Source organism: Spea bombifrons, chromosome 1 (assembly GCF_027358695.1).
Source record: "Spea bombifrons isolate aSpeBom1 chromosome 1, aSpeBom1.2.pri, whole genome shotgun sequence".
NCBI lineage: Eukaryota > Metazoa > Chordata > Amphibia > Anura > Pelobatidae > Spea > Spea bombifrons.
The window spans coordinates 101,073,422-101,087,819 of NC_071087.1; the positions used below are offsets into that span (position 1 = coordinate 101,073,422).

General features: G+C 40.9%; 1 protein-coding gene across 2 annotated transcripts; it reads right to left on the reverse strand.

The window, feature by feature from the left end:
* Nucleotides 1–330: 330 nt before the first annotated feature.
* Nucleotides 331–14,269, reverse strand: ABHD17B (abhydrolase domain containing 17B, depalmitoylase). Of its 2 annotated transcripts, none has more exons than XM_053466652.1 (4): nucleotides 13,898–14,269; nucleotides 6,617–7,091; nucleotides 1,553–1,732; nucleotides 331–724 (listed from the first exon to the last, which is right to left on the reverse strand). In XM_053466652.1, exons 2-4 carry the CDS (start codon nucleotides 7,081–7,083, stop codon nucleotides 505–507), a joined length of 867 nt encoding a protein of 288 aa, XP_053322627.1. In that variant the 5' UTR covers nucleotides 7,084–7,091; nucleotides 13,898–14,269; the 3' UTR covers nucleotides 331–504. The 2 variants fall into 2 exon arrangements, with proteins under 2 accessions (XP_053322627.1, XP_053322618.1); XM_053466643.1 differs by having other exon boundaries at nucleotides 13,884–14,269.
* Nucleotides 14,270–14,398: the final 129 nt, after the last annotated feature.

Sequence of the window (14,398 nt, forward strand, 5' to 3'; positions counted from 1 at the left end):
TAACAGCCAAATTCATTTGGACTTCATGTAGCGTCAGGGTGTCTGAATGCACTCAGGCAAAGGATGAGATCATCCAGTCTGCTTTCTAATAAAATGTTTGTGACAGAGGGTCATTTCTCTAACATTTTCTAATTTAAGGGGGCTTCAGCTGGGGCTTCCAAGACCACATCGAGATAACAATGTGATCTTTCTCAGTTCAAACTACTATGAAGCCTGACTGTACCCTAGAGTCATTCCAAAATGCGATACTGGCTTAAAAACCTTCATAACGATGTTAAACCGGTCATCAACTGTATATCTGTGAAGGCAATCAACATGACTTGCAAACAGACGTTCAGGTTTTACCTATGGCTCACAGTCCAGCAAAGAAAATAACACAAAAAATAAACCCCCATGGTCAGTTAACTCCTTTCGTTTGGTCAGGGAGACCTGCAATGCACTATGGTGAAACGTGCCGCAAGCCTCCCCTGCCCTAGGACTCTTATTTTATACAAAAGATGTAGTTTACAAATTTACAAGCTCTTGTGAGACAAACTGTTTTAATCGTTCGAGGTATTGTCCATAAAGTTCCACGTCGTTATGTCCCGCTCCCTCAACCCACAGCGGCTCCACCGGCCTCTGGCAGCGCTCAAATAGTGCCAGCCCGTGTGAAAAGTCTATGACTTCATCTTCTGTGCCATGGATTATCAGGACCGGTGATGTGATCTTCGAGATTTTGTCAATGCTGTGGAAAGAGCAGAAAGGAACTAAGAAACCAGGTGAAGGGTTGCATATTTGCATAGGCCAATATAGGCGTTTAGCTAAATATTCTTTTTTTGTTCTCAGATATTTTGGAGACACTAGCTTGTTTTAAATTACAACTGCATATTGCAACACGCTGAAAGAGGACCGGAAACAAATGAAGATGTGGGCCAAAAGAACAGTGAATAATAATAATGATATTTAAGTCAGACAAATTATCTATCTGATGATACGACAAGTGCAATCTTGCCCTGCAGGTTTTACAGAGCCAAATAACATACGTCAACGTTCTTGTTAAATTGCACAAGACACGAGCAGCCACTCTAGTTCAGGGAACTTAATTCTACCATAGATTTAGGCTATACATCCAAACATATATAAAATGCACTCATTGGCTTTCAATTCACTTTGTAAGATTACGAATATGCATATACAGCATAAAGGATTTGGTTATAAAAGACCTATCAATAAACAAAAAAAAGTGACAATAACTAAAAGTCTGCCGTAAGTCATGGGTGCCATAACTGTCGGCTTGGCTTTATTACAAACGAATTAAGGAATATCTAAATTGCAGATGCTGTGTATATTAATGGACCTAACTGAAAACAAGTCACGATCATTATTTTTTTGCTACTTCGGCCCCTTATGTGTAGACATGAAGGCGCTTTTATGCCTCCATGCTGGGCATTTTGCGACCAAATGGTAAGACATCAGCAAGAAATAGTGTCAAGGTAAGACTAGGTACTGAGAGTTGCAGAGAAGGACAGAATGAATCAGGGTAAAAGTTACAATGTAAAGCTGGCTGACTTACTTGGGGAATGCATCAAAACAGTACGTTTTCTTGGTGTCGGGGAAGGCAACACGCATCCCTGAGGTTAGAGGAGAATGGAGAACGACAGCAGCACTTTCGTATCTAGCAGCAAGATCCACAGATGGGACAGTCCCTATGCTCTGGCCGTATATAATCACATGCTCGGGACGTACTCCGTACCTGTAGGGGGATTAAAAGAAACAGGAAAAAAAAATAAGTATAGCGAACTACAAGAAACACAAGACATACATATTTAGAACAAAAATATCCACAGAGTAATTTGTGACACGAACATCCATTCAGAATGGATTAGGCTTTTAGTTCCAAGTAGACAGAAAGGGGGACCCGATATGAAGTTTTCTTCTCTCTCGATACAGGCGCCGCGTGAGTATCAAGTAAGATGCACTTTGGGTCATCAAAATAAAAATATAGCACATAGCCATCCCAGTTAAACCTAATCAGACTGCTAGTGCTCAAAGTCAGATCATTTGGCATCTTTGCACCGTTAATATATTAAGGTAAAACAAGAATCAGTATTCACCATTTTTGAATAAGGACGTTAATTTCACACACATGATTTACAAATATTTTGACTAATGACACATTCTAAGCAGACAGCCACCGTAAGTGCCCCTCTTAAAGGAAGGTAGGCTGTACCGGTGATGTGATCACCTAATAGAAACATACAATTTGACATCAAATAAGAGCCATTTTGCCTGTCTTGTCTGAAAGTCTTGTTTGTTTGCAATACTCAGATCTCAGTTAGTCCTTGATCTGTACTTAGATTCAAGATAGCTTTATGCCTATTCCATACATGTTTAAATTCCCTTATTGTATTGGCCCCTACCACTTCTTATGGGAGGCTCTTCCAGTTATCTACCAGTGAGACTGCCTCCGCGTCTCTTATTTATATAACGCCAACATACAGGTATTGAGCAACATTTATACATCATTACATTTTAAGGGACATCGCAGACATCACATGCACTTTGATCCATCCATATGATAGTTGTGTGGCCCCCAAAAATGGTCATGGTGTCCTTTTTGCAAATCTCCGGGGGGGGTTCTGTATAATCCCCCTAAATGCATTTGTTTCTTGCCATACACCCAGCTACACTCTCCTCCAGTGCTGGCTCTGCAAACTGTACAGACCCCAGTGCGCATGGGTAGAAAATGCAGCCATAGATATTAATGGAAGCACTTCCCTGCCACCAACAGTGCTTCAAGCGTCAGCAGCAAGAAACGTTGGATCGTGGAGGAGGAGGGCAACTTCTAGATCAGGTAAGTGCTTTATTTTTATTTTAGAAGAATGCTTATGAAATTACTCAGCGTACTTTAACATGTGTTCTATTATAGCGGGATGTCAGGAACAAAGTGCATCATCTAGTGTTTTATTATTAGAGTAGAAGCAGGCAAATGGAAAAAAGGTAAACATTTTAACAAAGTAAAAAAAAAGCACTTTTTACACCACTTGAGTCTGTCAACACAAATCAGCATCTGGGCTGCTTCATGCGCAGAAGTCACTTAGCTGACATACTCGACATACGCTGCAAAAACCGTGCACCTGAACCGCTGGCACGAAATCAGGGAGAGTGTTAAATTAAAAAAAAAAACAAAAAAACAAACAAACGAAATACACAGTCTGTACGTGGATGGAATCAGAATATTAAAAGTACGAGATCACCAGAAGGCAATGGTAAAAGATAAAATGCTAAACTGTGTCAGATTTCATAGAAGCCATACCCCAAGCTTCCTTGAAAGAGCAGTTTTTGGTTGGCTATTCATCTTCCACGCACAACATTTCCCAGGAGATTTGCCAGAAATTTAGCTCTGTACTGACTGTTAAATGTTTCCTTTAAAATAGATTTTGTTCCCAGCATCGTGACTTGCAGACCCTTCTCATGAACTCAGAGTAACTCGTCTGAATCACTGCCAGAGACCAGTTTCTGTACTCATATGACCAGCACTAACATCTCTACACAATGAAATGGACTATTGAGGACTGAGGCAAAGGGAATTGCTGGCAGCTATCTACCCATGGTTATCTACCCATCAACCATCATTATCATCCTCCAACTGAAATTCACCAAAAGGAAAGGCATTAAAAAGCCATTAAAAAGGAACATCAGAAGTATCTGGTTAATGTCTAATTCCTAAATAAAGCCCATGCTGCTTGTAGGGTAATATGTAACTGAGGGTCACTAAGCAATCATCTAGTAGCAACAGGTAGAGGTCCACCACTGTGATAACCAGGGCCGGCCTTAGGGGTGTGGCCGCACAGGGCGCCATGGCAACAGGGGCGCCTGCCCGGGACTTAAATTAAAGCATTGTTTGTTTGTTTTTTAACTTTATTTAACATCCTCCATATTAAATAGTTGTTTTAACTTTATTTAACATGGAGGATGTTAAAGTTAAAACAAACAAACAAACAAACAAAAGGATGTTTAGATTTAAGTCCCAGGCAGGCTGGGCGCCGAGTGGTTGCTCGAAGTTTTCAGTGATCGCTCGGTGCCCCTCACTCTCCGCAAGTGTCGCGGTGCCGGCGTTTCATGCTGAACGCCTGAATTATTCCTAACTCTGCCCTAGGTAAATGCTACATATTTTTCACCATTCAATATAACAATCCCAGGTCTATTCCGAGAAGCATCACAACCGTACATATCAATGCAAGAAAAATCCCCTAGAAATGTTCAGAAAGACAGATGAATACGATGTATGAAGTAACATCCATGCGACAGATTCCCAACTGCGATCACAGGCTGCAGCGGAGATGTAAAAGAGCAAATCCTCAGCGAAGGTGTAGAAACAGGTCATTAATGCTTTCGCCACTGGATGTGCAACAACTACATAGAAAGTATGTTAATCTCCCCAGCATGAACTTTGTACCAAGTTCAAAAAAAAAAATGTAGATGGAGGAACCAGTTTTCTTTTCCTTTGTCGTCAGGAGAGGCGCACCCATAAAGATTATAAGCATTTATTTATAAAAGATATATGAAAGGTTTACTTTATTTGGGGGGGGGGGGTATTGGTTGGCTGTGGAGATGAGTGAACGTGATCTTTAAAGCACTATTAAGAACTATTCCCCCACTCAAGTCTAGAAGTTTAAACTTTTTTCTACCACCATGTCCCAAGCGAGCAAAGTAGACTGGCAGCTCTTGAACCTAGCGTTATTCATTTAGTGCTTTTGCCCCAGTTTACACAGATTATTTTTTTGGTCCTGTAATATACATTTTGGATCCCACAGTCTACATTCTCATGACGCAAAGCCTTACTCATAGGACGACGCATATTTCTAGCAGATCACTCCATTCCCCACATTCTTATGACTAGTAGATCAAACATCTTGTGAGTCAATGTTTGATATCCTTCCGAAGCATAATGATTCAGAGCTTGATTAAAATACAGAGATTAATATTAAATGTGAAGCAAAAACATTGTGCTTATTTATCCCACGTCATATAATTCATTTTTTTTAAATTGGTGCCAGTTTACATCAAATTAGTTCTGTTGTATCAGTAAGATTCTGCAAATGATACACACAGAAAATTAAAAAGGTTTGGGAATTACTATGCTGATGCGGTTGGCAGTCTTTTATCTTTGACAATTATTAACTGCCACTGAAGCGTGGACACAGATATGGGTAGAATCTACATTTCAGAACATTTGTAGGAAGTTGAGCGCCGTATCAAGAGATACAATTAATTTGCTACTGCCAGAAGTTTGTCAACCGGAATTAAAGTCCTTTGCGTTCTTTCAGGATAACCTGGCAAATCTCAAATCATACCAAGCAATTAGAAATGTGAAAGGTTTATGCTGGTAATGAGCAAGAGCTGTAGCTCCTGAAAAGAAAAAAAAAAAGCATGACTTCATCATTTAAGTCATTCATTGCAGTGCCCCAACTAACTACTCTTCTTTCATGTACCATAAAACCACAGAAAAAAGTCTGAAGGGCTGCTGCCATGTCCTTTATTTCTAGACTCGACCTACAACGTGCATCTTTCTTTTATTCACTGCAACGGCTTTGCATATACCTACTTAAGAGGAGGGAGTATTTTACCTTATGGGATTATGATCCAAGGTTGATGTCCTTTTTTTGTCTAAAGGGTGTCTTTCAGAGCTATAAGGACTTAAAGTACAGGAGGGAAGTTTGTTTCAAAGGAGGAAAAATGTTAGAACAAGAGGTCATTAGATGTAACGTAAGGAAGGTTTACTTCATGGAGAGGGTGGTAGATTAATGGACCATCCTCCAATCAGGAGTTGTAGAGGCTAACAGGCCGACAAGAACCCTTCGAACCCATCTAATGTACCACCAAAATCTATGTTTTTGTCCTAAGCAAAATTTTAGACGCATCTATTTACATATTCAAAAGACACGCTGTGAGGACAGATGAACTGGGTCATTTGACTGCAATAAAAAAAGATTGCTTACTAGCAATTGTGGCATGATAATTATCATTCATTACACATGTTGAAGCAAAAGAATCATCCAGGCGGAAATACCCAACCCACCTATTGTTAATCAAGTATGAAAGCCTGTGCCAGATCACGCAACTACCTGATGCATCCAACTTGCCCAGAGGTGAAACACCAGTAGCAGGTATTCAAATGGAACGTTATTTGTGTCACAAGCGGTAAAAGAAAGCACCTCCATGTGAGAAGAAACAGATTAAAGCGGAAATATGTATAACACTTAAGAACCGTTTACAGAGGGGATCCTTCCTGCCTTTAGCTATATCATTCTAGTTTCCATAAACCCCTCAAAACACTCTCTATAATCTCATCCACAGTATGCATAAAGGAAAGACAAGATGCATTGCATCATAAATAGTGCAGAGATCGGGAAGTTGCAAGTTGGCATTCTTTAAATGCACAGTTCTTTATTGTTAATAGAACCCAAATACTGTTACTGTATCAAAGACAGAACATTACAGTACAGAGGCATGAAGATGATGCAAGGCCATGACCTCACATTACAAGCAATTTCATATCCCTAACAGAAGGAAAACAGATTTTGGGCTAAGGGAAAACACATTTGCACAGTTCCTCTTCTCAACAAACTCTTACCTTGTCCGCAGAGCGATCCAGGCAGCATCAATATCGGCATACAAATTCTTCTCTGTTGGTTTTCCAGAACTTGACCCGTACCCAGAGTAGTCATAGGAGAATATGTTGCAATTAATCCGAGATCCCAGGCCAATGTAAAAGCTGCTCATCTGACCCAGGTCAACAGCATTTCCGTGAGAAAACAGCAACGTGTACTTGGCGTTAGGTGAACAGCGCACAAACATGCAGGCAATACGGTTCCCTCTGCTTGTTCGAGTCATAAAACACTCAATTGCATCTTTTTCCCTAGAAGAGTACTGCCAGTCTGCTCGCTCAGAGAGGTGAAGTGTCCAGCGACTGCCACTCTCATCACATATAAGAGTGTAAGTTGGGTCGGGAGGTAAAAAGGCAAGCTTGGAGGCAATCTTTCCTGGGCATGGAGGGCAGCAGAAGAGACAGCATAACTCACTGAACGAAAGATTATTCATCTTTATTTCTGCACAGAAAGCAAAAAATAAAATTGTTAATGGCTAGATATTTCTTTTCAAATAAAAAAAAATAAAAATAGTTAGAAAGCACCTACACGTTAGAAGTACAGTAGTGGCATACGTTAAGCATTATTTTTTCCCCCCATTACTAGTATCAGATTAAAACCACATTTTTTTAAATAATCTGATGTTTTCTCTTTAGTTTTTAACATGTGTCGTTAGCATTGTCATTGCTCAGTGAAAGTCACGCAAAATATCACATGACTGACAACAATGGCAGCCTCCAGGTATGCAGATAAAGTAAGTGGATGGAAGTCTTGTGCAGAGTTAGGAGAAGCCAAGGGTGGGACATGCTGCTGGGTGTGGGGGAAACCAACTGGAGGGTAACTAAAGGGCAAGTGTGCATACATGTACATCAAGAAAGCATTTTTCTATACGTTGAAATGAAACGCTTTTCCCCCTAAATGACTTAACAAATACAGCATCAGTATATAAAGCTCTAAACATCTGGGGACCAACAGGAGCATCTTAATAGCCACGGATCACTGGCTCTGGATTTTTTTTTTTTTTTTTTTAGCCGTTTTATACACAAAATACCTCTTGTGTTCAGGTTTGCCAGCATACCCAGCTTCTTTTAGGAAACTAGAAATAAGCTACCCACTACCATAATGTGCCTCGGGTCATCTGATGTAGGGGACAGGTGGTGGTGGTGTGTGTATAGACATCCCAAAATAATGTACTTACAAACTTTACATACGAGAAAGTATACAAACATATCTTCAAAACTAGTGCAAAACAAGCATTAAAGTGATGTTTTAGTAAAGTAATTGTTTGGGAGGCTAGCCCTCTAACTCAGTTGCCGCCTGGGAGTGAAGGCAGTTAGTTAAACAAGGTAGAAATGCAGGAAATGAGCTTGGTTTGCGGCCTCCGTTAAATGTGTGGTGTGGGCCTGGCACAGCGGAGAGCTGGTTACCATGGCCACCAAGGACTTTGACTTTATTATTTCAAAAATCTGCACAGTTTGAGCTCCTGGAAACACAAAACGCAACAGATTCCTTTTGGCTCAGGTAGTCAGCCTTGTTTAAACAAAAAAAAAAAACTGAGGCTTTCAAAATTCTTTCTTGTCCGTTCCAGAAAAACCTTGGTGAAGCTGGCAGATGATCATGTGAAATTGGAGAAGAGCAATGGCTGAATTCAGAGGAGGAGAGAGTGCTGGTAATAACAAAAGGACAGCAAGTAGGCCATGCGTAACAGAAGCCTCAGCTCTGTGCCACCATCATAACAGCCCCATCTTCTCCTCTTTTACCTCAACTTTCAATGAACAAGAAAAAGGCCCTAGAAACCATCATTCCAGACCCATTGTTCACTCTACCGACATTTGTTTTGGATTACAAACAGAATAGTTCTATTATGTAGCAAGACAATGCAACAACGTAGGCGGTGGAAAGAGTATTCAATAGCCCAAGCTGCACATGTGGCATATGTTCATTACATATACAAAAGTATCCACACAAACCTGCATCTACCAGGATGGGACACAAATCCCAGTCATCAGGTAACCAGCTACAAGCATGCGTACTGCTGGACTCCTACACACTCTTAGAACATTTAGATCCCTGGAGATATCCCTTTCTCTGGGTCCTATGGCCACAAATGAGAATTTAAACTGGCTACCGCACTCTAAGTATACTTTTCCTACATCCCACAACAATTTAATTATATATATATATATATATATATATATATATATATATATATATACACATATACACATATACACATATATACATATATATATATACACACAGCAAAGAGGTTAACAGCATTAAGGTCACTTTTGCACAAACTAAACTTTAAGCCAGCAGGACACAAGAGAACATAGAAAGAACTTTGTTCGAGGGAATAAAATGGGAAAGGAGAGTGCTGTGAGCACAATTGCTTCCTGGATAAATGGCTATGCGGCTCGTGTACATTTCCTGCCAGTGATCGGGAAAAGGATTTTCTTGGCCAAGTAAACATTAAGACTGTGACAGCACTGCCACAAAAAGCGGAGTGCACAATAAATCATATGTGATGCCGACATATACAGATTTGTTTGTTATGGCCAAGGACATTTAAAACATTTTCTTAGCGATAATGGACAGATAATATCACAGACATCTCAATGGAACAACCAGCACAAAGTCATCCCACAGACATGGTCTCTTGTACATTAACATCTGATTTTTTTTGAGTGGACTTTTCATTCAGTCGTGTGGATGATCAAGTCTTAGTTTCTATTCTCTGACTGCTTATTCAACCTGGCTATTGACTTCGGGTGGCAATAATCATAAATCCAACGTACAGATAGCGATTTGTTCAAAACTCCATTCTCCTTATCATACAAACACACATCTACATCTCATGTAATAACACATGGATGGATTATGGAAGTAGTCAACAACTCAACTCACAGGGCACACAGACAATTAAGAATAGCTAACCCCTCAAGCTTGTATACACATTTAGGACATGAAACTTCTCAAAAAGAAAGCTTTTCCTGTAACTTATCACCAGCACTTTGGGTAAACAGATCAAAGCAAACCTCCTGGCGGCCAACTGAGATGAAAGTAATTGGACAATTAGGTTCAATTAAGCCATAAACTTGTGTCCAGATCCCGCTGATACAAACTGAAAAGAGACAAAGGCAACCTTTACAGATCTATTTAAAACCCTACAGACTATCAGCTGCATTACAACTGTTCTGCATACATAGCTGGGTAATATTTAAATGTACCCCATACGGCCTCACCAACGGTTAACGCATATTAATGCTGAACCCATTTTGACTGAAGTACATGAGCGCTACACACACTGGATAACATGAACCCCTATGTAAATTAAATGGGAGCACTTTCCTGCTTCTGATTGGCTCATTTAAGAAGACAACAGTGGAATGGGGAAAAAAATAGAACCACAGAGGGCAGCACACTGCAGCTTCTCCTTAAGGGGAGCGATTTTATTTGATGTATAAGCATGCATTTTTTCATTGATGCGGCTGCATGGGACGCTGGAGTGTCCCTTTAAGGTTCAAACGTAATTGAATAGAGCCCAGCGTTTCTAATGCTGCATTTAGCTACTGAGGGGCATGCTCTGTCGCAATTTTAACTTTTAAGTTCCAGATAGGGAGGCCACTTAAAATAGTTTATGTGCAACAAACATGGTTAGTGCAAAATTTAAGCATGTGAAGCTTTTTTGGTTTGTCTATTACTGACATTTATCTCAACGGCTTTAAGAACATTTTCAAACTTAACATTTCCAGGCCCTCTCCTGCAGGCACCCTAGCCCGTTTCTCAGCTTTCACGAAGCGGTATGACAGGGTTCCAATAACCTACCATCAGCAAAATTGATAAAAGGAAAACGAGTTCATCAAGTATGTGGACGATGAAGAATGCTTACGTGAACAAGCTGAAATGCCTCAGCCAATTCTGTGATTATCAATAATAACTTTTATATACCAGATGTTTTGTTAAAGCTGAATGGATGCTCACACTCTAACTGGGGTGTTAAGACGTTACTTTCGGTATGATGTGAAAATACAAGATCTCTGATCCAATTACATTGTTGCTATGTCTAGGGACAACGAGTGTTAAGTGGTAATCCCAAATAATTAATTAATCCATTTGTAGAACAAAGGCTTTCTGGGTCACGGATTTAATCGCTGGCCAAGTGCAGATAGCACTCTGTCTGCCCAGTCTAAATTTACATCACTGGAGCCCAAGTACAGCCTCCGTAATATACTTCAATCCACACATGGATTTAACGTCCACACTTTGTTTCCCCCGGAGGTGGTGGTGGGGTTATGACACCTCTCTCTAAAGCCTGGGCCACACAGCACATGTAGTCCAAGATGCCACATTAGCAGTACAAGGTCACAGTGTTTTGCTAATTGCTCCAGAAAATGCCCCCTTTTTCTAGTTCAGTTTATAAATTCAAATAATCCATTTGATTAATGGCATTAATTTGGCAAGAAAACACCTCAGTGTGTGAATGACATGTATATAATACACACACATTATCATACTTTCACACACATTCCTACGAAAGAATGAGAGGTTATAAAAAGCAGTTTTTACTTGAATTGAGATTACAACTGAAGCCTAACCCAGCCACCTGAAGCGAAGGAGGGAGGATTGAGACTACTGACTCACATAAGGCATGGTTGCTGGCGAGTATGAAAACATGCACCTGTTTCTCACCAGGGAAGGTGGGGGCAAATGACACAATATGACAAAAATGCTTAAGTAATCTCACTTTACAGTAAAAACAAAGAAGCAAAAGGTGACGTTAACTGTGCCAAAGTGCAATGTACCCTCTAACAGGGCTTTAGGTCTAGAATCTAACATTTACACGATTACCCCACAAGCTGCAAGGTTGATCAGATCTTTGAGAGAAGATCTTGAATTACAATAACAATCGCCTACAAGGCGCGAGCATATATTTTTGTGATCAGATTATAAAACTACACGCCTTGTGGTAGGTGTGAAGCTTTGTGTGCGGGCACTAATTGAAGATTGCTTTTTAGCAATCGCAATCCAAGCTACTGCAGATGTGTGTCTTTTCATCAAGTAACCCAAATATAAATTATAATAATTTGAGATTTTTACGGTTCTTTTCTCTTTGTGAGACTCAAATCACTTTACAAATATATAGCCAGACATACATTAAGGGTTCATGGTGGTCAAATGAGCTGAATGCCTGATAAGAGGTGGTTTTTAGTAACGTTTATCATGATTGTGCCTCTCTGAGTGCGGTAAAGAGTTCCAGAATGTGGGGGCAGCACAGCTAAATGTCTGGGAACCTGATTTAGTCTTTATTCTCTCCGACAGGAGGGATCTGATGGCTGATCGAAGACAGAGAGATGGAATATAGGATATGGGGAGCTCCTTCGCTAACCGTGGGTCTTGATTGCTTAAGGTCAGAAGGCCAATTTTAAAGTATGATCACCAATGCAGGGCATGGAGAACAGGTGTTATGTGACATGGACGAGTTTGATTAGTCAATAGTCTGGCTGCTGGAGTTTGTAGGTGATGGAGTTCTTTTTCTGGGAGGCCAGAGTAAAATGCATTATTGTAATCTAGACGAGAGGATACGAATCCATGGATCATTGTTGGCGTATCATCCGGTGGAGTTAGGTGTCATATCCTGGCTATGTTTTCCAGATGAAAAGACGACAACACTGCGATGACCCATGATGGATACCTGTCTTATGGTCGATTCACAAATTTTTGTTCGGAGATAAGTAGGATCATATCAATTTAAAAAAAAACACTCATTCTGGGACCTCTGGATTCTGTCCAAAAGCCTCAACACTCTACAGATCTACATATCATACAGTGACAAGTACAAGTCTAAACCAGGAACAACCGCATACGAGATAAAAAAATAAAGTAAGCTACCAAACTGTCACTGTGCGTCCGAGATGGAAACAATGAGCTAAGTATCATGAGCTCCAATTAACCATGCTGTCATTTAAAATGATTACATGGATGTAAGATGGAATGGGTTCATTTTAAAGCAGTAACACCGGATCCAAGTATTAAACTGATCCGTGGATGCCTGTAAAGGATTTCAGCTAGACATAAGAGGAGAGGGTGGATCAGTCTGTGCCTACCACCTACAACATACCAGCCCCCGCATCCCAGTCCATGGATACTGATGCCAGACAGCAGGACTGTGGGGGAGGGTAGAAGGGATGCTTTTTTTCAGAGCTGTATACAATAAGTAGAAAGGGGGAGGGGAAACAGCGCAAGATGAACACATAAATCATTAGAGATGACTATAAAGGCAAATCACACTAATACTAGTTTAACTTAGAAGCGGTCTCAGTGCCGAATACAAACGAGATGAGCTACTGTCATGCAATAATATTTAGTATTACACTGATGGCAGGATTCCAGCAAATTAAAGTGGCCTGCGTGTACAAGAGATCGACTTATCCTTAAAATACCTCAAACACAAAAGGCAAAGCTGTATTGGATAGATGCCACCGGTCACATGGAGGTAACCTCGATTCTGCAATGTCCTATTACATTCACAACCACGTGACACTAAACACAGCCTAAACTATATAGAGTGTCAATAAGATGAGGAGTCCCAATGGTGCCCAAGGCAAGAGGGGGACACCCGCTTACATGACCAAGGCCACCGAGTGAGAATGCTTTCCCTGCCTGCATAGACAAGTAATCTTCTTCCATTGCTTGAGGATCATTCGTTGCGTTTAGGAAAATGGCATAAACTTTTATGTACGCAATTTCCTACCCACTAACCACCATCATCAAATGTATTTCAGGATAACAAGCGAGAAAGTCTGTAACAAAGAATAAGAGTCTAACAATCTAACAAATTCTGTACATATCTTAACAATAAGATCAATAAACAGCCTAATACAGCAGCTTCTGGAATCAAATCCAATTGGATGCAGTCGCCATAGCATCTACATACACTGGTGCAGAAGAGAAGGCCTTACATCATAATGTAAAGGTTTAATGTATTTAAGGTCACCGTGTGTCCTCATATGAACCGGAGTGCCCAGGATTTAGACACTTTGGCTACAATGATAATACACCGTTTTACAAGTCCTCGGTATGGCTGGTGGAGTTGTACGGAAGCCATCTATAACATAGTATAATGTAGTGATCTAATAAAGCACTGTTACTTTCACTGCATTGCAACATTTGATCCATACACTGAGCATATCCAATTTCCTCCCCTATGTAAAGTCGGCAGAAATTCCCTCCCCCAGAATCCACCATACAGACCTGGAGAGCCTCACCACTGCAGTAGAAGAGATGCTGGGGGCTCTGTGTGAGGGGCTCACTCTAGTTAAAGGGGCCCACGGTGACGTCACTCTACGTGCAGTCACTGATGTTACTGCCTCTTGCGCTGCTCTTCTCCGTACGTCATACCACGAACTCCCGTCTCCCAAGCCGATCCAAGAGGCAATAAGCTACTCACACCCGATACTAGAAAAGAGCCCCTGCCAGTATCGCTCCGTCACGATTAGCGTAAAGACCGGCCAATTTAGCGGCCATCCACAGCAAGGGTAAAGAGCAACTCAGGCCTCAGCAGCAGGAAGCACAAACCCTACACTGCAGCTACCGCACCGATACTGGCAGTGGGCTGACCCGAAGGGAGGAAGACTCAGCCCCCCGACACAATCGCTACCCTTGATAGCCTCCGGCAACAAATCGGAACGTTTGCCAAGTAAAGACGTAACCTAAATTCTCAACCTATCAGGAGATAATGTTGAAGGAGAGGGCTGATGGAAGGCGTT